The following is a 24,792-nucleotide window of genomic DNA, read 5'->3' as shown; positions in this document are numbered from 1 at the left end:
TGTTTCTCCCTCCAGAGAACCGGTAGCTGGAGGGCGGGTAGAAATCCTGACGATAGAGGAAACATCTGGAAGAGACTTCACCATCGAACGAGAAGCCTCAAAGACTCAGTGCATTGAGAGAAACGTATGTTCAAAAACACAGCCCATCTTTAAGTGACTGTTCTGTTATGAGACAAAAGACCTCAAAGACAAATTGGAGACAAAAGTTGGGCCTCTTTTGCTCAAAGTTTCAGGTAAAGTCACGACCTCAAAAGTCCTCAGAAAGTGTTAGTTCACTTCATACACAATTTAAAATTATTAAAAGGGAATTTTATTATAATGTAAGATGATTTATTTCATTATCATTGTTATCAACAGATACTTTCATTTTGAAGGCAATAATGATGTTGTTTTTTTAACTAAATATTTATATATTTTTTTTAATAGTTCTAAATTGGTTTCATCTTTGCCTCTTGGGAATTAGTACAAACACAATAATGTAAAAAATGTAATTTAAGTATAAAAAGCAAGCATGTACTTTTTTTTGTCTGAGGCCTCAATTACAATTAACTTATTACCATTTGAATTGTATGTAACAGGGACAGTTATGTCTCATTTGTATATAATATATTATGTAAATATGTCTATATAATTACACAAAATCTGTGTTTATTCTTGTTTCATCTTGTGTTAATACCTGACGCAGTAGGACTCACATCAGTATGTGGAACTATAATTTTAGCGTGTACCCCTACGTTCCTTATGCATGTGACACTGTTCCCCTTTTTTTCGCGGGGTTCATGCATCGTTCTCCCCTTTTGATACTGATCTCTGTGGGAGAGGTAGGCGGCTCTTCAGCCAGAAGCAATTTCCGTGTTTTAGTGTCGACTTTATGCACTTTAAGTTACTTTTTATTACTTATTTTTGTTGTAGTGTCTCACGGGTGTTCACAATGTATTTCTGTGTTGTTTAATTTGTATAGGGGCACGTTAAAGAGAGTACTGACTGGAGAAATGTTTTCTTTCTGTCGCTGTTTCGTCAGGTATGTTGTGTTACTTTTTACGTTATGCCCTTTTGATACTGATCTCTGTGGGAGAGGGGCACGTTAAAGAGAGTACTGACTGGAGAAATGTTTTCTTTCTGTCGCTGTTTCGTCAGGAGTGAAAATAAATGTACATCCTGAATGAAGCTACACGTCTGGGTCGTCGTCTTTCTACACAACACAACGCAGAGTCAGACACAGCCGGTTACACTTGGTGCCGTGACGACCCGTTGTATCCGCGACCAGCGCCGTCTGGTCCCCGGGGTAAAGCTGCTGCCCACCGGCGGGAAGAAGGAAAGACTGGAGTGTGTGTTTTTTTTCCTCTTTTTTTTTTTCCCCCCTCTCTTGCTGCGACGGCAGGTGCGTTAAAGGGACAGTGTACATATTCAAATTGAGAGATGCACTGAGTCTGAGAGGACACTTATCACTGAGTATATCTGTCTATCTGTGTTTTATCATTTTATTTTATTTTAGTGTTTTATCTCTTGTGGGTGGCTTTAAACTGTGTTTTGATTGCTTTGTGGGATTTTTTTGTTGTTGTCATTAACAATATGGATGTTAGTGGGCATGATGTCACATTTGGGTTGGGGAGGGGCCAGCGACTTAAAGGTAGTGAAAGATTTGGGTTCACTAGTGATTTCAACCCGACATTAACACCTGCTGCAAGCTCCACACCTATTATGCAGCCAGACCGTAAACTTACACAAGTAGTATCTGTTGAAGCTTTTGGGGAAATGATAACAAGTTTGGCTAAACAGATAGGTGAGAACATATCAAGCACCATGCACCAGCCCAGTGCTGCCCAGCCTCAGTCTCCCACCAATCCACACCCGTCCCACCAGGCTGATTTGTCTCAATTGAAGGTTGTGGTGCAGTCAGACACCAAGGCTCCGCCTTACTTCAGGGGTGATCGTGCTGATGTATTTTCTATTCATGAATGGGAGGACATGATGAGATGTTACCTGAATAGAGTGAAATGTGACACTCACGTAGAAAGGTTTGATCTGATTATGTCAAGACTAACAGGTAAAGCCAGGGATGTGGTGAAAGTGTCAATCCGCAGCCGACCTGACTTGAGTGCGACCGACCTGCCCACAGCTGTGTTTGACATATTAAAGGGTAACTTTAGTGAGCTGTCATACTCTAACTTGCCCATGAAAGATTTTTACGGCACTGTTCCACGTGCTGGTGAAAGTGCTATGGACTATTGGATACGCCTTAACAAGTCAATAGATGCTGCGGACGAGTGCCTCCGGAGGCGAGGTAAATGTGTAGATGACCCCAGTGCAGAAGTGGTCTTGATGTTCATTAATCACTGTCCTGACCCCAGTCTCGCCATATCATTCCAACTGAAGGCACCTGAGCGGTGGACCACGGCTGAGGTTCAGGAGCGTCTGGACGCCCATATGAGAAATGTGAGAAAAACAGCAGCGCAGTCTCATAATGTGGTGGGTCTGTCAGTTTATAGTCAAAGCCCTGTGACTGATTCTTTTCGCCCTGTCAATCTGGGGATGTCTCAGGCCTCATTAGCGCACCAACCAGACCCCCCTCCCAACTCTCTACCGGCCACTGCCCTTGCTTACAGTCAGCCTCAGCCAGACCATGCTAGGGTGAGTCCCCAAGTGTCCCCCTTATCCCTGCCTCTCTCTGCTGTCTCTGACCCAGCCCCTACCACCGTCAACCCACCTACTACCGACGCTGGTGTTCAACAGGTAGTTGCAATGTTTGACAGAGTTCTGGCTATGTGCAACGCTTCCCTTACAACCAGTCAAAGGCCAGACTACCATCAGCCAGGTAACCACCAACAAGCCCACCGTCAGAATGGTCAGCCAGGCAACCACCAACAAGTCCACCGTCAGAATGGTCGACCCCGTTACCAGCAGGCATCTGAGTCCTTTCCATGCAAGGTTTGTGGCTCCAGGGACCATTCAACCCATGCACACTGCAGGCTTTACAGATTATGCCTTAACTGCTTCAGTCCTGGTCACATAAGAAATCAGTGCCCACAGGCCTCTCCTTCCTCAGCCATGCCACCTTCTCCCTCCAATGCTGGTTTAAACTAGCCCGCCCGTGCAGTGAGAGGGATAGCATGGGCGGCACTAGTGACACCCTCAGTGAGGAAAATGACTTAAGATCAACATATGTGAACTGCTGTAGTAATCTTCCTGATGACAAAACTGTGATTGCTGTGGGTTCACATAGAGTTGAAGGAGCCAATGACTTGTTTTATACCCCAGTGTTAGTAGGGGGTCAGTCAACTTTAAGGGGGATGCTTGATTCAGGGAGCATGTCATGCACACTCAGCGAAGAGGCAGAGTCCAATCTTAGAGCTGCTGGTGTCCTCCCTTGTCCTCAGCCTGTGCCAGAGAAGGTGGTCCTAGTTGGCTGTGGTGGCCTTATGACACAACCCAGATGTATCTATGACCTGGAGATTGAGGTTTACGGTTCTAAATTCATTGTGCCAACTTTCCTTGTCCCAGGGCAGAGAGACGAACTCATTATTGGTAGCAACGTCATCAGGCCCATATTACAGAGGATGAAGTCTGATGAGAAGTACTGGGAGCTCATCCAGTCCAACACCTCAGACCCCGACTGTGAGCAGTTTCTTCAGTTGCTCAGCTGCATCACTCGTTGGTCTGGTCCTGAACTGCCTGACAAGGTTGGCACGGTCAAGCTACGGCAAGCTATCACTCTAGCACCACAGAAGGAGTATCTGGTGTGGGGAAAGCTACCTGGCAGTGTTCCTGTGTCCCCTGGGAGCACTGTCATTGTGGAGCCCACCTCCTCCCGTTCAGCCCCCAAAGACATTATTGTGGGACGGGTTGTGGCACCCATGTGGGGAGATCGTTGGGTCCCTATGAAGATCCTTAACCCAACCAAGAGTCCCGTGACACTACGCCGCAATGCTAAAGTGGCCGATGTGTTTACTTGTGTCGCGATGGAAGACCTTCCCCTCTCTCAGGGTGTGAATAGGCCACAGACCAGTCAGGCAGCTGACCCTCCTCCCAACTCAGATGCCAGCTCTACCCACACTCAGCAGCTTAAAGACTGTGGATTGGCAGACATCGACCTCGAAGGCTGTGCGGTGTCAGATGAATGGAAAAAGAGACTCTCTGAACTGTTGCTCACTTACCAGGATGTCTTCTCCAAAGACAAGCTGGACTGTGGGGAAGCGAAAGAGTTCGTCCACCGGATTCATCTCACTGATGATCACCCCTTCAGGCTACCCTATCGCCGTGTCCCTCCAGCACACTATCACAAACTGAGAGAGGTGCTGTCTGAGATGGAGTTGAAAGGCATCATCAGTAAATCAGTCAGTGAGTATGCATCGCCGCTGGTCCTTGTCTGGAAGAAGTCAGGAGAGTTAAGGATCTGCACTGACTTTCGCTGGCTTAATGCCAAGACCGTCAAGGACGCCCACCCGCTGCCTCACCAGGCCGACTGTCTTGCTGCCCTTGGTGGAAACGCCTTTTTCAGCACCATGGATCTCACATCGGGGTTCTACAACATCCCCCTCCATGAGTCTGACAGGAAGTACTCGGCATTCACAACACCCTTAGGCCTGTATGAGTACAACAGACTTCCCCAAGGTCTTTGCAACAGTCCCGCGTCCTTTATGCGGATGATGATGAGTGTGTTTGGTGATTTGAACTTCTCCAGCCTCCTCTGTTATTTGGACGACCTGCTTGTCTTTGCTCCATCCGAGGAGGAAGCCCTGAAACGGCTGGAGACTGTCTTCTCGCGGCTCAGAGCCAACAACCTGAAGCTGTCTCAGAAGAAGTGCTACTTCCTTCGCAGGACTGTGGGGTTTCTGGGTCACGTGATAGACAGCAGTGGCGTCTCAGTCGACCAAGAGAAGGTGAGGGTCATCTCAGCTTTCGGGAAGGAGGATCTCATGAACGACGACGGTTGCACCCCATCTCAGCGGAAGGTCAGGTCTTTCCTCGGGATGGTGCTGTATTATCAACACTTCATTCCTGGCTGTTCTTCCATCGCAAAGCCACTCTACGCCTTAACTGCAGGGCAGAAGAGGAAAGCCAAGGGCTCTTTCGGTCGGAGAAGAGCTGGCACCTTTCGAGAACTGACTCCTCAGGATTGGACCCCTGCCTGTGAGAAGGCATTTGATGATCTGAGACACGCACTCCTCAACAGCGTGGTGCTGGCACACCCAGACTTTGATAGGCCTTTCATCCTCTCCACCGATGCTTCCCTTGATGGTCTGGGTGCTGTACTGTCCCAAATTTCTGCTGGTGAGGAGAAGGCAAGACCCATCGCCTTTGCAAGCAAAACTCTCAGTCGCAGCCAGCTCAATTATCCTGCACACAGACTGGAGTTCTTGGCTCTAAAGTGGGCGGTTTGTGAGAAGTTTAGCCACTGGCTCAAGGGTCACAGATTCACCGTCTGGTCAGATAACAATCCTCTCACATATATCATGACCAAGCCGAAACTTGACGCCTGTGAGCAGCGGTGGGTTGCTAAGTTGGCTCCGTATTCCTTCGAAATCAAACATATTCCCGGCAGGTTGAACGTGGTGGCGGATGCCCTCAGCAGAGACCCTTTCGTGAAACCTTTGAGGGAACGGTTGCTGCGTGAACCCTACTTGGAGCTACTGGACCAGGTCTGTGACGTCAGTGATGGGTCTGTGCAAGATGCCTTCCGCCTCACCTGCCAACCACAGTCACTGGAGGGTCCATCTCACTCTGACGCCATTGAAGGTTCAATGTCTGAGGATGAGGTCTCTTCTCTTCTTTCCTCCTTGGACGAGTGGGACTCTGCTCCTAGGGAGCGTGCAGCCTCCCTGGTTGATCACCTCACCACCTTTGAACCACCTGGCCAGGACACGTTGCATTCCCTATCTCTTTCTGAGCTGCAGTCACACCAGCAACAGGACCCAGTAATTTCCAGGGTCGCTCTCTATGTCGACAGGAAGCGCAGGCCTTCCAGACGGGAACGCTACAATGAGAGTCAGCCGACTCTGAGAGTCTTGAAGCAGTGGGATAAACTGACTCTTCTGAATGGCGTCCTCTACAGGGTCACAAAAGATCCCTTGACTAGACAGAAGAGGTCCCAGTTCGTGGTGCCGGAGTCGCTAAAGGCAGATGCATTATCTGGTGTTCACGACCATGCTGGCCATCAAGGTCAGCCCCGCACACTGTCTCTGGCCCGCCAGCGTTTCTTCTGGTACGACATGGAGAAGGATGTCCGCAATCATGTGAAGCACTGCCACAGATGTGTTCTCAGCAAGACTCCTGAACCTTCCGCAAGAGCCCCACTGGAGAGCATTAAGACCTCTGCCCCTCTGGAGCTTGTGTGCATCGACTTCTGGTCAGCTGAAGACCGTCACAACAAGTCTGTGGATGTTCTTGTGATCACCGATCACTATACAAAGTTGGCACATGCTTTCCCCTGCCAGGATCAGACAGCTAAGAGAGTAGCCAAGAAGCTGTGGGACAACTTTTTCTGTGTTTATGGCTTCCCTCAGCGCCTTCATTCTGACCAGGGAGCAAACTTTGAAAGTGAGCTGATTGCTGAGCTCTTGCAGTTGTCAGGGGTTGACAAGTCCCACACCACACCTTACCACCCTATGGGGAACGGCGGCACAGAGAGGTTCAACCGCACCCTGGGCAACATGTTGAGGTCTCTACCACTTCGCTCCAAACAGAAGTGGCCGCAGATAATACAGACAATGACTTTCGTGTACAATTGCACTGTCCATGAGACCACTGGGTTCGCGCCCTTCTATTTGATGTTCGGGAGAATCCCAAGGCTGCCAGTGGACCTTCTGTTCAGGAATGTACTTCATGATGTGACTGTGTGTGACTACAATGCCTACGTGAAATCCCTCTTGGAAGACCTGCACTGTGCCATGGCACTGGCCCAGAAAAACTGCACAGCGGAGCAGAGACATCAGAGTGACCAGTATAACAAACGGGTCAGGGGCCAACCTCTGTCTGTCGGTGACCAGGTGCTGCTGGCGAACAAAGGCGCCAAGGGAAAATGCAAGCTTTCTGACAAGTGGATGCCTGTTGTGCACACTGTGGTGGCCTCAAAACCAGCCCTCCATATCTACCGGATCAGGGATCCAGAGGGACATGAGCGTGTTGTTCACCGAAACCTGCTGCTGCAAGTCAACTTCCTTCCGCTGGAGGAGGCCTCGGATGGTGAAGATGATGCTCCTGTGCCCGCACCTACCCCTAGCATGACCGATACCGCTCCGGCATCTGATTGGCATGGGACAGAGGTGTCCGAGTTAGACACAGCAGCTGCAACAGCTGGGCCATCCCTAGCTGGTTCCCTCTCGGATGTTGACGGGGAGGATGGCCGCACCGCCTCATGGGTCCTTGAGCAGTCCCCTTTTGATGACTCTGTTCATCCAGACCACCCACCACCTCCTTCTGTGTTGGTCACCCCCGTTTCTAGTGACCCTGCAACTGCTGTAGAGACCCCAATGGCTTTCCCAGCTCCTCTGCCACAACGGCCCCCTGCCAATAAGCGTCAAGCATCACATGTAGATGGCCAGGTTACCTCACGATTCGGCAGAGTCATTAGACCTGTGCGCCGCTTCATTGAGTCCATGGCACAACTTGAGTCCCTTCTTGAGGGTTGAGATAAGGCCGCGTGCTGTTATTAATGTGTGAAATGTGGCGTGTTAGCCATTATTTGTGCTCTGGTGATATACTGCTGTATTGAGCCTTTTTTTATTTTATTTTTCGCTCATCCACATCGTTTGGCCAGGGTGTGGGGTGTAAACTGCACCTCACCTTGTCTGTAGAGTACTGTGGGTTCTTGCTGGGCCCAAGCGAGTCCCTCATTCTCTTATCCTTTAGGTAGGAAGCTCTTATTGCTGTTTCATATGGTTTTGTTGCTTGTTGTAATGGCCAGTGTGTTTATATGTGGATTGTTTTGCGACCCAGAATTTTGCATAATTCTAGCGGGGTGAGTGTAACAGGGACAGTTATGTCTCATTTGTATATAATATATTATGTAAATATGTCTATATAATTACACAAAATCTGTGTTTATTCTTGTTTCATCTTGTGTTAATACCTGACGCAGTAGGACTCACATCAGTATGTGGAACTATAATTTTAGCGTGTACCCCTACGTTCCTTATGCATGTGACACTGTTCCCCTTTTTTTCGCGGGGTTCATGCATCGTTCTCCCCTTTTGATACTGATCTCTGTGGGAGAGGTAGGCGGCTCTTCAGCCAGAAGCAATTTCCGTGTTTTAGTGTCGACTTTATGCACTTTAAGTTACTTTTTATTACTTATTTTTGTTGTAGTGTCTCACGGGTGTTCACAATGTATTTCTGTGTTGTTTAATTTGTATAGGGGCACGTTAAAGAGAGTACTGACTGGAGAAATGTTTTCTTTCTGTCGCTGTTTCGTCAGGTATGTTGTGTTACTTTTTACGTTATGCCCTTTTGATACTGATCTCTGTGGGAGAGGGGCACGTTAAAGAGAGTACTGACTGGAGAAATGTTTTCTTTCTGTCGCTGTTTCGTCAGGAGTGAAAATAAATGTACATCCTGAATGAAGCTACACGTCTGGGTCGTCGTCTTTCTACACAACACAACGCAGAGTCAGACACAGCCGGTTACATGTATCCGATTAAACCTTCAAACTAGATAGTGTTTAGTCAAGTCTACAACTCAGCATCTTTCTCTGTAGGATCGATAATGATGGAACATTTTAATAAAAGCGAGAACAACAATTATGGTACAAAAAATGTGTTTATTTAGTAACAGTTTTGTAAACATTTGAGGTAAATTAACATTTACATCAACTTGTTCTTACAAAAGAATCATTCATACACAAGGCACTTCTCTTGTTTAAGACAGCATTGAGACAGGTTGCTGTGAGATGGTTTCCTCCTGACGAGCCGCAGAAATCTCGCTCTGCATGAAACGTAAGAGGAGAGAGTTTCCCAGGAGTCACGGGGAACGACGGGCCTTCAACACAACATCCAGTCAGGAGTCCCGTCTGTGAGAACAAACTGCGTGAACACAGAAAAACACCCCTCTGTTTATTCTCTCTCTTCCCAATGTAGTTTTAATTTGTTATCTTCAGACTGATCTGAGTTTGAGATGAATACGTGTTTTTATTAATACTGCCTTCTCTGTGAGGAGCCATTTTGTTTTAAGACATTTCTTCCGTTGGGGATCATGGAGATTAGCAGTTTTCTCGTCACACTCTCTCACGCCCTTTCTTTCTCTTTCTCTCTCTCTCTCTCTCTCTATACTACTACTACCAATATCAGCATCGTAGAACAGCAATTTTTCTTTTTCTAAATGTGCAAATCTTTATCAACTACCAAAATGTAAACTTTAGGGATCAAAAACAAATGCAGTTAACAGTTTTTTTGTTGTCATTTTGAACAAGAAACATGGATTTGGAAAGGCTGCTTTTACTCATGCGCTGCGTCATTTCAGCAAGGTGAGACATTATACCGATATGGGTACAGATACTCTTACACCATATAGTACCATCTTTTTGTAACCCCCGTCCCCAAAAATAATAAAAATTAAACAGCTGGTACCACTTTGCTCTTTCTCCAGTGTATTAACCTGCACCTTAACTTCAGGAAAAGTGTCTTTCCATAAAATGCACAAACATCGTAAAACTTAATCGCTTTGTTTTGCCTTGTGAATGCAAAATGCCCGAGGAATTGACTTTTTACTTTAAATGTTGACCAAGAGGTGACTCACAGGGTGAAACCGTGGGTTAAGGTGTCTGGTGTTTGGGAGTGACCGCAGTGACAGAGACACGACTGCTGCTCAAACTGTGGGTTTCTAAAGATCTCTGAATTAAGATGAACACAACAAAATAGAAGCCGTTATGGTCGACTGCGTTTGTATTTCTGACTACAACAAGTATGCAATTTCCGAGTAATATTAAATAAATAAAAATAGCACTTTTCAGAGTAAAACCAATGATGAAATGAGTGACGGTGAAACCCCCAAACTTGCTCTTAATATTTTGGTGTGATGATTAAAAGGGGGGAATGTTCAAATGTTAGTTTGAAGTCTTTTGTCTGAAAGAATAAGGACAATATTGTTTTTCTTTATATTAGATAATGGCTGCCATGAAGTTGTATAATATCTTAAAGATAGTTTGAAGGCAATATCTCTTTGTGCAGTTAGTAGAGAAATGCCTGAAGGCAACACTGACAGAGGAAGGCTTTTGTAAACTAACAGCAATGTGGAAACGTTTCGATGTCTTTTATTGAGAATGTAGTGCTTGTAGTTACCCAGGTGCATTCTGGGAATCAAAGGGATTACTTTACCAGCAGGTTTGACCCATATCCCGTCCACAGTATGCTGAGGACTCTGGGAATACCACATCAGTCCATTGCTATCCATTTAATCTCAATTAAATATGTATTGTCTCTGCAGTGGATCATGGGTAAACCAAGCTAGCCAGCGTTGCCATGAGGATCTCTCGGTGAATCGGTGAGTTGTAGGGCTACACATGCTGGCATGCACAGTGGACACAACACATGTAATGTTTGCTGATGATATTTCTTGGTGCGTGGGCAAAAGACCTTCTAGGTCAGAGCCAAACGCTGGACCAGGCAGTCTGCTGCAGATGAAACTGTGAAACCAGAGGGAAATGAAGAACAAGCTTTATAAGCAAATTGTCTGGCGACACATGGAATAACTTATCTGTACAACAATGCCAGCGACCTGTGCCTCCTCCAGATAAAATAAAAATATCCAGTCATTGTTTTTGACAAATGATCATTTTCATTTGTAGTCCTTTGGGCTCAACAAAAAAGAAAGGAAAAAAGGAAATAGAGAAACTCCATGAGATCTCCCCCCCTCCAAACCAAACACGTTGGTGAGATGTGTCCATTTTGATGCAAAACTATGACATCACAATGTCTTTCGCTCCACCAATCCCTGTGAGCTGAGCCTTCTGACTTCATAAGCACTGCATGGTCACATTTGATGTGCATAAATTAAGACAATCCAAAAAAAAAAAACCTACTCTGCAACTCACCGATTGCACTAAATCAATGACTGCTGCTGCTGGTCAAGTCATTTCACATTAAACCTTTTTTCTGCTTCCCTGTCTTCTGTCACCTCGCCTTCTTTTGGTATGGCATGGGATTTTTATCTCTGAGAATCACTGTATTTTGGGGGTTTGGAGGAAAAGGAGGGTTTCAGGGACATGAAGGGAGGAGGAGGTTTAGATGGCCAGGTCGCTCGGCCGGGCCCGGATGCTGCTGCTCTTGCTGGCCCGACTGAGCCGCCGGGGGTCTGTGACCATCACTGGGGGCTCGTGCATCTCCACAGTGGTGGTGGTGACGGACCCCTCCTCCTGATCGCTCCTTCCCCCCCCGCTCCAGCTGCCAGCGTTAGACACCGTGCCCTGGCTAATGCTGGAGGAGGAGGCGGCGGTGGGGTGGTGGATGTTGGATTTACTCGTGGTGTTGCTGGCTGGAGGAAGCAGAGCTGCGTCCACACTCTGCTGCTGCTCCTTCTCAATGGAGGAAGAGGAAGAGGAGGATGGGGAGGGGGACGTGGCCTTCATCTCCAGAGTCTGCTGCTCGGTGGCCAGGTTCGCCCAGTTCTGCTGCGCGGCCAGCGTGTGGTTGTTGTTGTTGCTGATGTAGTAGAGGGAGGAGGGGGAGGGCTCCTCCTGCTGGAGCTCCTCCATCTTGAACTCCTCCGCTGAGGGCACGGCCGCCGGACCCAAGAAGGCACCGCTGCCCCCCGTCACATCCGTGTAGTTGGGGGGGTAGCTTAGGCTGGAGGGGGCAGTTCTGGAGGCCGAGGGCAAACACTTGGGCTCGGCGATGTTGACGCTGCGCAGCGACTTTCGGTCGGGGGGCGACTCTTTCCTCATGCCCTGTTTAACTTTCTTCCATCCAAGGTGATAGATCTCTAACAAATTCAGCAAAAGAGACACGCAAGCCACCACAAGCATAAATATAATAAAAATAGTCTTTTCCGTGGGCCTGGATATGAAGCAGTCCACGGTGTTGGGGCAGGGCCAACGCGCACACTTGTACAGGGGCCTCAGCTGGAAGCCATAGAGGAAATACTGGCCCAAAATGAATCCCACTTCAAACAGGGTCTTGAAAATAATGTTGAACACATAAGTACGCAGCAACGCGCCTCTGATACGGATTTTTCCGTGCTCATCCCTGATCGGCCGCTTCTCCTTCTTGCCGCCAGCTCCCCCTCCCCCTCCCCCTCCTCCGTTTCTATACAGGAGTTCTTTCTCATCCTGAAACCGCTGTGCTTTGTGCGACTCGTCCTCCTTCTCTTTCCGCTTCTCCTCCATGCGGACGATGTGCAGCACATGGCCCAGGTAGATGAGGGTCGGCGTGGACACGAAGATGATCTGCAGCACCCAGAAGCGGATGTGCGAGATGGGGAAGGCCTCGTCGTAGCAGACGTTCTCGCAACCGGGCTGCTGCGTGTTGCAGGTGAAGTCGGACTGCTCGTCGCCCCACACCTCCTCGGCCGCGGCCCCCAGCACCAGGATCCTGAAGATGAAGAGGACGGTCAGCCAGACTTTGCCGATGACCGTCGAGTGCTCCTGAGCGTTCTCCAGCAGCCGCCCCAGAAAGCTCCAGTCGCCCATGCTTCACGATTTCTAGCCTATGGAGAAAGTACAGGCTGGAGGTCAAAGAGAATGGGAAGGGTAGGAAAAGAAGAAATGAAGTTAAAAGAGATGTGTGTGAATCTACTCTCAAAGTTCAACTAAATATTAATCATCAAGACCTTACCCCCGATCTACACATGTGGACACACACATAGACACATGGAGGACGGTGGAGGTGACGACTAAACTCCAACATGTTTCTCTTTTTCATAAAACGCTTAGCAGAACAAGGTCTTTATAGAAAAACTGCTACGTAGGCGTCGGATATCGATAACAAATCTAAACACAGCATTCACACACAGACGCTTTTTGGCAGCTATTTTACTGTATAGGCCAGCTGTTTGACCGAACCCTGGTTCACTCTCCCTTTCTCTCTCTCTCTCTCTCTCTCTCTCTCTCTCTCTCTCTCTCTCTCTCTCTCTCTCTCTCTCTCTCTCTGTGTCTCTCTCTCACCTGCTCGCTCCACTGCTCAGCAGGCATGTGCTGAGATCAACATTATAATTTTCGAAAACAGCATTTAGCAGCGATAGGGCTCTGGTGTGGCACATGCACACACACACACACTCACACGCGCACAAGCACGCACACACACACACACACGCACACACACACACACACACACACACACACCACCCTCCCTTCCTCTCGCTGCCTGTCAACTGTAACACTAAAGCCACAGGGATAAAATAGAAGTACTTTACTGTAATTACGAAATATAAAGATAATACGATAGTGTATGACTGATTCTGCTTTGAGAAATAAGCAGTTTTTAAGTTTTTAAAAACACCAAATGTGGATATTGTAAATTAAAAAGATTTGCATTGGTCAATACCAATTAATCTTCCATTTTTTTTTGGGTTAAATCAATAACTCAGTCTTTAAAGTCTCATACAAATCCAAGTTAATGTCTTTAAATAGCTTCAATTGTTAGAAAAGTCCCAAATAAGTTCATAAAAAAGAGAAAATAAGCATTTAAAAAGATGAATCCAGAACATTTTGCCAGATTAATAACTATTAATATACTATAATATAACTATAACTATAAATTAAACAATTATTAATCTACTAATCAACACCTTTTTTTGCACTACATCTGAAATATAATGTCAAAGATTTTATACTAAGTAAACTAAGTTTGTACAACAACATTTTCAGTTTTTGGTAAATCAAGTTAGTCTTTATGGGTACATATATATTCTCTGTCCACTTATGGAATATGCATTTAATAAATGTGCTAGGAGAAAGGTAGGGCCTGTTGCTATCCTTTACATATTTTAAACACGGAACAAATCATATTCATACAGCAAATTCAACACACAGAGGAGAAACTTACTAAAATATTCTTGAATTAAAGGTAATAAATCCATCGACTAGGGCTCACAATATGTATGACACCTGGAAGAGAAAGAACATTAGTCATTGGACAGAAATTAATTTCCTTTCTTTAGGGCTTTGAGTTTAAATAAAACTGAGTATATAAAACTAAAGAATACATGAAGAAGTTCTGTAATTTCTATAAATAATTGATACAAAATCTATCCAGATTACACTAATGAAGCTTCTAGACGATTTCAAGGAATTTGAAAATGGTATGGAATTTTTTTCTTCTTTTAAATACTTAATACAAATATAGTTATTTTGGATAATAAGTGGTATAAGAATAGGGAACACTTAAACCCAGATAGCCATGTACCATTGGCTGATGGCTCAATTATTAATGCCATTCTTTGACAGATTTTCTCTGAGTTTCACAGGTATTTGAGGCATTTCTGCCGGCTGGTGGTGAATGTTCACAGGCAGAGCCAGGTTCAAATACAAAGCCATACCTGCAGCAGGCTGACAATACAGACTGTGCCAGAGCCCAGACTCCCTTTAAGCTTTGTCAGGCTTTTGTGTCCCTTCTTATTGTTGAGCCAAACCGAAGCCATTCTTAATTAACATGAGATAACACTTCATTGATCTTACTTCCCTCAGCCTAGGATATTCTTGTCATGGCAGTTTTTATCCGTCATACCTTTAGATCGGAGTTGTCATACTTAGATAGGGAAAGCAAATCCATCTGGCATCTTTGGTGCCATCATTTGGGTTGGAAAGTGTGTAGACCTGCAGCGACCCTCCCAACCTGTCGCTTCTCTCTCAGCTTTTTTTTTTTTCAAACCCTGCCTCTCAAACTCTCTCGTGCACAATCGTCTCCGGTCTCGCTCTTTTGTCCCCGGTCCGGTAACTTGCGCAAAAGAAAAAGTTGTCCTTTTGTTGTTAGTTTTTGGAGGCGGCTTGGAGTCGGAGATGGGGCTCGGTCAAACGGAGCTGCCTCCCGTTTCCAGCCATGTCTGGACTGTCACATTGTGTGACCATGCATGAGTGAATCCACAGAGACCATCAGCCTGTCCGGTGACACACCACGCCCCTGACAACCTCCCCAAAAACCTGCCCGAAAAGTGCGCAAAAAGGTGCCACCAAAACTTTCCCGCAATTAAAAAAAAAAACTTTGATGTGGTATCTCGGGACAAACACTCGAAAAAACTACACAACTTTTAAGAAACCACATAAAAAAATCATCAAAGCTGCGTTTAAAGTAGGAAACTGTTATTATATTACTTATTTAAAGGGGAAAAATCGATCAAATCCTATTGAATAGACCAAATTTGTCAAAAAAACAAAAACCGTTACTTTGAGAGATTCATGAAAACATGATATTGGCTGAAAAAAGGAGCAAATTGTGTGGAAAAAAAGACAAAGTGAGGATAATGCAGTATTCTCTGATTATAATACAATGTTAGTGCATCACCCATATACCCCCCCCCCCCCACACACACACACATACACACACACACCTGCAGTTAAATGAGGCAATTTGAAACATACAACAGACATACTATACATATTATTTTACTGATTTATGAAAAAAAGCCTCACAGCTAAAATAATTCAATGATCAAAGTGTGAGTATGATGAAAACATCTCAGGTACAAAACACAATTAAAAACATTTTTTTTATTTCGTGCTCAGAAAAAACTGTCTTGTTATTAGTAGGCTATGTTTGTTTCCCGTTAGAAACAGACTACTACAGAGTATGTAAGAACATCTGGATAGAAAATGTTATAATCTTAAAACTGCAAAAATCAGGTTCATCCCTTAAAAAACTCATCGTTGCTATCACAGTAAATGTTGCATCAAAATGTAATTTGGCTGTTACAAAAAGCAAGAGGTTAAAGGTCAGTGTAGAGCAGACACACAAACACAACAAATGTATTTTAACTCACACTTTTCTGTCAATCTACATACAGAATACATTGTCTGAAATCCTGCATGACTTGGCATTTTTCGCTCCAAACTTTTCCTTCCTGCTTACAAAAGTGACCATAACTCTTCCTGCTGTATCTCCACAGAACTGCATCAGTCAAAACATGTCAACACATATGAATACATTGACCAAATTGTCTCACATATCCGTCATCCAATCGTTTCTAACCACAATTCTTCGTCCACACAACACAGATGTGACTAATCCAACTCAGCTATTCCTGGATGGGGAGGGAGGACAAAGACATTTTCACTTTGAGATCGGCCGTAGTTCGTCACGTTAAGAGGCTGAGCGGTGATTAGTGCTGAGGCTAAAATAAGGCACAGGCGGAAAGCTGATACAGCCAGCTGGGGTCAGACTGCGGCAACAACACAAATCCAAAATATAACAGGAGGATCTGAACGTCAGGGATGAACAGGACAACTTCTGGACTAAGTTTTTCAAACGTTTGATTATTAGCTTCAATGTTAACTTGAATATTGGGGTGAGGAATCAGCCGATGATAATATAAATAATAATAAAACCTTTAGAAGCAATGTTATAGGAATTTTTGAAGTTGAGATCCCAAATGATGATCCTAGATTTGAAATACAGTATTGGAGAATAAAAACATCTTCAGAGGGCCAAAGAATTTTTTAAAAAAATGTTAAAATGTTGAGTGAAATGTCTTGAAATTTCAAAATCTTCATGAACATTAAGCATCTTGAGACTCAAAGCAAGATTTACTTTGTTTTAACACCATTTAGTATTAGTATTTCTAAATGAGTATTGTTGCCTCTTTTTTTAAGACTTCAATATCCATATTTACATGAATTATGCAATATAGTAACTGCACTTTGTGACTGAAGAATAACAGCATCTTTAAGAGTCCAAACTTATTTAAAAAAAAATCTTTTATCACATGGCGTGCATTTGTGAAAATAGGCAACACATTTTCAGTGTGTTTAAGTTATTTAACTCATGTGACGACACACTTCAAACACTTTCAGTTCAAGTAAAAGACAAAAGACATTCTGATTGATTGAACAGCATTAAATCTGTACCGTGGTGTAAGATTTCATCGTGTTATATTGAAGTCAGCATAATCTTAACCTGTGCAACACACTTATCTGTAATTATAAAACACAAAAACTCTAAAAAGTTATTCAACTATGAATTTTCAAACTTCAAGCTACAGTCACTTGATTCAATACAAACTGCTTTCATCAATTACTGTAAACACATGTCAAATATAAGGTCAGCTCTTGTAAACTAGACACTAAAAATGTAATCTCAAAGACACTTTTTGCTTCACTTTTCATGACTTCATTGGTTCTCCTTCCTCTTGTTCAACATCCTTCAGGCTTTAAGGACAGTGTTTGTGCTCTCAGGGGTTTCTCTCAGAACCACTAGGTGTCAGTGTCGACCCAATCTTCTCTGCTTCAAAACATCAAAGCAACTTCAAACTGTTAACAATAAATTAAAAACCTTCCATACAACTCTATCAACCATGCGTGAAAAGTAAGGTGACACTTGTGATAATGTGGACGATCCGCATATCCAATATTTTTTATGAAATACTACCTGAAACAGGCTCTTTAAAAAAGGAACACTTCAGCCACAAAATGGTCATTTGTACATCAATTATTCACCCTGTGTAACCTTAAAATCTTGAAGAAAATGGGATTTTTCTTGCATGCTTTCACAGTCAACAAACGCTGGAAAAATCTGGATGAATTGAAGTAAATGGGTGCTGCATTGAAAAACAGCAAAACGATATCAAACCTTCAGTCAAAATCTCTCATACAACACATGAAGTATAATCCAAGTCTCAAAAACATGAATTTTTTGGTTAAACATTACTATTTAAAAAACTGTTGCAGAAATTGTCTAGCTCGCGTCGGCTCACTTCTTGTCTTTTAAAGTGTTTTGAAAAAGTACGATTTTATAAAAAAAGCATGTGTTTTAGACGTGATACACAAACAAATGGATGAATGAGACTTGGTTAATAATGCATGGGTTGTATCAGTTTGTAAACGGATATCTGAGACAGATTGCCAATGTTGACTAAACCCCCATTTACTTCCATTGATGCACATTTTTCTTTAAATCCAGGTGTACTGTAGTTCTTCAAGAATTGAAGGTAACAAAGGGTGAGTAGTTGATATACAAATGATAATTTAGTCTGTGAAGTGGTTCTTTAAGTAACACTCACTGGTATCCTACCAGATTTAAAATGACACCGTTATATGATACAATCATTTAGATCTTTTGTTCATCAGGGAAGACAGCCTTTAGTGGCACATTAGAGTCAATATGTAGGACAATGTAGGAAATAAGCACACGATACAGTGACTTCCCTACACATGGGGGTTGGAGGTCGGCTACATACACTGCTGTCTACCTAAAAATAATCTCTGTTCTGGTATTTCCCGTCCTCAAATCTGCTTCACAAGCTGTTACACCTTCTGGATGCTCATCTTTAGAGCCTCACTACCAAACTGTGGACACAGACCGTGACCATTACAGATGTTTGGATTTACAGTTTATGCTTCTGCTCTTCTCTGGTAACACCGCCATCGTCCTTCAACACATCTTGTTGCTGCTGGTATCTGTGCTGGAGGACAACAGCATCTCGTTCTTCTTGTTCTGCACATTGGCATTATCCAGCATCATGTTGTCCCTGTACGCCAGTCTCCTCTTTTTGCCCCTGGCGGAGCACCTCATCAGCGCCTTGGCGATGAGATAGCTCAGCTCGGCCACGTTCAGCACCATGCAGATGGCCGACGAGGACACCATGAAGATGGTGAAGACGGTCTTCTCCGTGGGCCTGGAGATGAAGCAGTCCACCTTGTTGGGGCACGGCCACTGCTCACACTTCACCAGCCGGGGCATCTGGAAGCCGCCGTAGACGAAGTACAGCGCGTACATGAAGCCGCCCTCGAAGACGAGGCGGAAGAACAGGCTGGAGGTGTAGGTCCACCACAGAGGGCCTGTGATGGGCAGCCGCCTCTTCTTCAGCGTCTCCAGGTCCATATCCGTCAACTTATCAGTGCCGTTGGAGGACAGCATGGTCCTCTTGTCCCCACGCTTCCTGTAGGCCACATGCATGGCCACCAGCAGGGCGGGGGTGGACACAAAGATGAGCTGCAGGCACCAGAGGCGGATGTGAGACACGGGGAAGAAGTGGTCGTAGCAGACGTTTTTGCAGCCGGGCTGCTGCGTGTTGCAGGTGAAGTCCGACTGCTCGTCCCCCCAGACGCTCTCAGCAGCCAGAACCAGGATCGTGATGCGGAAGATGAAAAGGACGGAGAGCCAAATCTTTCCCAGACTGGTGGAGTGTTTGTTGACGCCGCCCAGCTGGGCGTACAGCACCCCCCAACTCATTGTGAAGGAGAGGACTCGGGATGGTCAGACAACCTGCAGGAGGAAGGAACCAGCAGGTTAGCAGTGAAGAAACACAACTTCAGGGCGCTGATGAAGTACATTTGATTTATCTTTAAGGTTAAAAGTTGTAACTGTTGATGGCTTCTTGTTGTATTAACTTTTCAAAATGTTAACGTTTGGAAATAAAGTTTTTTTTTTTTTTTTTTTCAAGGCACCAAACAGTTTTCCAAGGGGCTATTTTATTTTTTTTATGAGACATTTAAAAATTCAAAACACAAACTTTGGATGTTTTTGCCACCACATATTGGTCATTATCTCAGCTTTATTTTACCATGAATAAACAGTCACCATGCTTTTAGCATTTCATGATGAAATACCCGTTTGAATATTCATTATTTGTCAGAAGAGTAGCCTTGGACCTTTTTTCTCGTTTAAACTTGGGTGTTCCCAACCAAGGAAAGCAAATTGATCGCACTTTTTTTGAACTTCTAAAAACTCCAGACCATGTATTTATTGAACTATTTTTTTAGAGGGCAAACAATACATGACACAGATCAAGAGTGGGTCTTAAAATAGCTTTCCAGGATTTCCGGGAGATTTATTTTTGTTTGTTTCATGCACACAAAGTGCTTTTCCCTCATTGGTTTACAAGAAACCAAACATACAGTTGCTGAGGTCGACATTTTTCATTACGTAACAACATCTACAGCTAATGAATGAACACAATATATAAATAAGTATCCACTACTAATTGTACTTTATTGTTATTTTTAAACATTGATAGTTCCCTAAAATATACTGAACTGGGACCTGCTTTCAAAAAGCACATCACTCTTCTCCATTAGACTGTATGTAACGTAATGTATAGAAGCAGTAAGACATCTTAAAGTGCAAACAAACCTGTCTTTTTCCCTTCTCTGGAAAAACAAGCCTAAAATCTTACTTTTGTTCTTTTCTCTTGCTTACCTTGAAAGCAATGTGAGAATAATCAATATATCAACTGTTACTATGTGTTTTATTAGGTAATTTGTATAGCCATATGTTACGAAATGATCTGGCTACGTAACTAGAGGGTTCTTCTCCCGCTCAACCAATGGGAGAATACTTTATGAAATCTACAGAGATATGATGTTATAAGGGTTGGTGATTGATGTGTCGGGGGCAGGTTTCTTCTGCCTGGGGCTCACAGAGTGTCTTGCAGATTATTTTCGGCTTCTCCTTACTCAAATTATAGAAACCCGTCAGCAATCAATACTTTTTGCATATTAGTTATTATTGCAAAGATGCGATAATAGATGAGCAGGTCTCCCTTGAAAAAGAGATCAATGATCTCAATGGGATAGGCTACACCTGGATAAATAAAGGTTTGCAAATGCGAAGATTTTATTATTAAAAGAAAATATTGGATTTCTCTGTGATACGATTCATGGTAATTTGCCTTTAACTAAGGGCTAATAGACAATGTTTAAAAAGTGTTTTGATTACTTGACATGTGCCTGCTATTTGTAAATCAGACACAAATGATACTACATAGGATTCAACATTTATTTAATGATTATTTTATCCAATATTATAAGTAAAGCCAATTGTTGATGTTGTTAGCAGACATATACGCGAAATTAAATGCAAGGAGTTCACACATGTGAACCTGATAACAGCGGGAACTCACCTGTGTTTGTGGAGATTATCCACCCAAAAATCAATCAATGACTTTCCATTGAGACCAAACCAATTAATCCTTATTATTTTGTGAAATGTTCCCCGCGCTCCTCCAGAGGGTAGCTCGTGCGTCTTACAGCTGAGTGTGAGACGCACCTGAGTCTCGAGAGGCTTTTCATTCTGAGGGAGGGGGCGGGGCCTCTGAGGGAGGGGCCACACACACTCATTCCTAACTTCTGCTTTTGTGTGTGTGTGTGTGTGTGTGTGTGTGTGTGTGTGTGTGTGTGTGTGTGTGTGTGTGTGTGTGTGTGTGTGTGTGTGTGTGTGTGTGTGTGTGTGTGTGTGTGTGTGTGTGTGTGTGTGTGCGTGCGTTTGTGCGTGCGTGCGTGTGTGTGTGTGCATGATGACGAAAGAGATGTATAATAAACAGATGTGAATTGTCATAAGAAAATATGTCATTTAATTGGGTTGAATCTAATTGGTGGAGCCGATGAGCTGCAGGTGTGTTATTGTGATGGAAGAGGCACTAAGGTAACTAGAGCAGTAGAACAGGGTTTATTTATAGGTACAAAGCATGAGCATCAAAACAAACTTGAGTAAAATTACTAAACAGAAAAGCCCATTTCAGAATATTTTACACAAGGTCAGAATTGTTGTCCATAATTACAACTTAAAAACCTCAGATTTATATAAACTCATGTAGTTTACACCATATCAATTGTATCTTGTAAACGTGTTTATATCTTTCATTATCAACTTTTTAAAACACAATATTTAGTTAGTATATTTACACATTCATATATATAAACATTTGATCCAACATCTGATTTAAAAAAGCTTAAAATACACCATTTATATTGTATATTTTTGGTACCCTTTCAAACTAAATAATTAGTATATGTACAAATATACTAATATTGCAATTTTTACTGTGTTGAACCTATAAACAACACAATATTGTATTAATGTACACATTGACTTATATATATATTATATATACATTAGATCAAACCTCTGTTTGTTGGCCTACTGTATTACTGTATATATACACAGTATAACTCTGACTTATTTAATTAACCTCTATTTTAATATATCTGTTGTATTGTATATAAACATGTTTTTATTTTTGATATTCAACCTAGTTCAAACACAATATTAAATATATGTAGGGTTCGGCGTGTGGTGCAGTGGGTTAGTGCGTTGGTGTTCGGATCAGGGGAGCACAGGTTCAAACCCCACAGCATGTCGTTGTGTCCCTGAGACACTTCACCCCAAATTGCTCCAGTGGGGATTGTCCACAGTATTGAATATGTGAATAATACAATAGTGACATGTCATGTATAGGCATAATAATTTCTGTCACCTGTACACCACATCTGGCACCATCCATTATTAAATATACTGAATAAAATGTTTATATATAATTTGTTTTCTAACATTTGACAGATGTAGTCCGCACAGTAAGATCATGTGATGGTCGGATCTCACTGTGAAATGACACTGTGAAATGAAATCTGCAACATGAGCAGAGCAGAGAAGTCACAGTGAGGAAAACCCGTGACGTGTTTCCATTCAACTTTTCCTGGGATCAGGAGCTTATCAGTCAGCGTTAATGAAGCGCACATCATCCATTGTTTCTGGTGGAGGGAACAGAGACCACTGCAGGATTTCATTTCATAGTTTTATTATTTTATGTGAAAAGGATCCAACATGTTGTGTTAAGTCACCATAAAACGATTACGTAAACTAAGTATTTCACGGTTTTTATTAGTCATGATTTCACATTCTTTCACAGATGATCATTAAGTGGTGAGAGGATTTAAATTCCAGTCCCTAATAACCACAATGTTAGTCTTAATACCACGCAGACGAAAATATTAAATGTACTGTAGATTTGGAAAAAACTTGATCCCTGCTTCCCTAATGGGTCGATTTTTTTATTAAAATACTGGAAGTTATTATCCATAAAAGGCACATGTATTCATTATCACTTAACAAATACCATACTGTTTTCAAAGATATCTTTTTGTGAGATGTCTGTCAGCTTGATTCTTATCTTTTTACCAAATGTCAGTTATTTTTCTGGTTTTTGGGCCCTTCACCTCAGTGGTCCTTCTTCAGTTTGGCCAGAGCCATGAGCAGCTGGTCCCTCCGCTCCATCCGGGCCGACAGATGCTGCGGGTCGTTGGGAACCAGCTCACACATCTCCTGTGGATAGAAAGGAGGCAAACGTGTGAGAAAAAAATAATTGTAGAACACTTTAAGGTAGGGCTGCAACAAAAAAAAAATCATTTTCATTATTGATTCATCTAATTCTAGTTGGTTTAGTCTATGAAAGGTCAGAAAATGGCCACAGACCCAACATGTGACAACTTAACATTCCATGTTTTGATATATTGGTATTCCCACCTCACGCGAACCAAGTATGAACCATGAGAAAAAACAGCTTTTCAAGTGGACACGGATCAGTAGACCGTGCCCTGGTATGACCCAGTGTTTACATGAATGAAATGAACTGGACTTTAGGGTCTAGTGTCCTTCGCCTGTGTAAACCTCCTCCCACTTGCAGTTTGTGCAGAATGCTGCAGCTTCTCTTTAAGGAACAAACATGAAGAGGCACATTTCCCCGTACTGGCCGACCTACACTGGCTTTAAGGTTTGATTCCTAGACGCAGTGGGAATACCGTGAGTGTAGCATCATGTGTTTTACCGAGACTTGGTTGCACACGCTCATCCCTGATAATAACACGGCTTTCCCCAGCTTCACGAGTGTTCGGGTGGACAGGGACGTTATTCTGAGCGGTAAGAAGAAAGGAGGAGGGATTGCACTGTAGCCTATGTGAACGAACGATGGTGTAATCCTTGACACGTTACTGTGAAGGAGCGTTTCTGTAGCCCGGACATTGAACTGCTAGCTGTGGGATTACGTCCATTTTATTTACCCAGAGAGCTTCATTCCGTCATCGTAGTTGCTGTCTACATTCCTCCGTCCGCGGACACGGAGGCGGCTGGTGACGTCATTCACTCCTCTGTGGCCAAACTCCAAACTCTTCACCCAAATGCATTCATCACCATCACTGGGGATTTTAACCATGCTAAACTGGACAAATCTCTGCCAACATTCACACAGTATGTGAAATGCCACACTAGGGGCAATAATAACAGGTTCAAAGCCCACTGCAGTCAGCGTGTCGTTGTGTCCCTGGGCAAGACACTTCACCCCAAATCCCTCCTGTGGGGATTGTCCACAGTATTGAGTATGTAAGTCGCTTTGGATAAAAGCGTCTAACAAGAAACATGTAATGTAATGACTGACTGACTGCATCACAGAATTCATCAACTTCTGGGAGCAAACAACATTACCGGCTAAAACTGTCTACTGTTTCCCCAACAATAAACCATGGATTACTAGTGACCTGAAAACACTTTGAAATAAGAAAAAGGAAGCTTTTAAGGGGCCGGACCCACGAGGACGAGACGGGTTGTATCTGCATAGTTTCTCTTGCATAGCTATAGCCCTTTCGTTTACACGAGGCCGTAACAAAACGATAGAAACGGACCCCGCAAACGATAACGGGTCCCAAGGTGGATAGATCTGCAAACGGAACGCTCTGGGGCAGGGGCGGACTGGCCATTGGGAATACCGGGAGTTTTCCCGGTGGGCTGGTGCTGTGCTTGGCCGGAGGGCCAAACAAAATTAGTATTCGTCATTCAAAAGCGGCAACAACCGGAAGGCAGAGAAGAAGAACAGACTATGTGATATAAACAAACAACAAATAGCGTGTGCGTTCCATTTTCACTCTCGTCCATTGAAAACATGTTTTGT

General features: G+C 43.7%; 3 protein-coding genes across 6 annotated transcripts in view; all 3 read right to left on the bottom strand.

The window, feature by feature from the left end:
* Positions 1-8,735: 8,735 nt before the first annotated feature.
* On the bottom strand, positions 8,736-15,080 carry LOC307028292 (gap junction alpha-3 protein-like). 4 transcript variants are annotated; one of them, XM_079663204.1, is made up of 3 exons: positions 14,652-15,080; positions 13,971-14,032; positions 8,736-12,651 (listed from the first exon to the last, which is right to left on the bottom strand). In XM_079663204.1, exon 3 carries the CDS (start codon positions 12,614-12,616, stop codon positions 11,213-11,215), a length of 1,404 nt encoding a protein of 467 aa, XP_079519330.1. In that variant the 5' UTR covers positions 12,617-12,651; positions 13,971-14,032; positions 14,652-15,080; the 3' UTR covers positions 8,736-11,212. The 4 variants fall into 4 exon arrangements, with proteins under 4 accessions (XP_079519330.1, XP_079519331.1, XP_079519332.1 ...); XM_079663205.1 differs by having other exon boundaries at positions 8,736-12,633; XM_079663206.1 differs by lacking the exon at positions 13,971-14,032.
* Positions 15,081-15,616: 536 nt separating this feature from the next.
* Positions 15,617-21,106, bottom strand: gjb8 (gap junction protein beta 8). Its single transcript, XM_079662914.1, has 2 exons — positions 20,977-21,106; positions 15,617-19,340 (listed from the first exon to the last, which is right to left on the bottom strand). The coding sequence occupies exon 2, from the start codon at positions 19,305-19,307 to the stop codon at positions 18,507-18,509; it is 801 nt and encodes a 266-aa protein (XP_079519040.1). The 5' UTR covers positions 19,308-19,340; positions 20,977-21,106; the 3' UTR covers positions 15,617-18,506.
* Positions 21,107-22,633: 1,527 nt separating this feature from the next.
* The window catches only part of cryl1 (crystallin, lambda 1), a 37,426-nt gene continuing 35,267 nt past the window's right edge, over positions 22,634-24,792 (bottom strand). The window contains exon 9 of the mRNA XM_079665545.1: positions 22,634-23,174. Within this exon, the coding sequence (XP_079521671.1) occupies positions 23,070-23,174 (105 nt within the window). The 3' untranslated portion in view covers positions 22,634-23,069. The remainder of the gene's footprint in view (positions 23,175-24,792) is intronic.

Source organism: Notothenia rossii (assembly GCF_949606895.1).
Source record: "Notothenia rossii genome assembly, chromosome: 2".
Classification (NCBI taxonomy): domain Eukaryota; kingdom Metazoa; phylum Chordata; class Actinopteri; order Perciformes; family Nototheniidae; genus Notothenia; species Notothenia rossii.
Note: the sequence above shows the minus strand (reverse complement) of the source record. Positions and strands in the feature narration are given on the sequence as shown.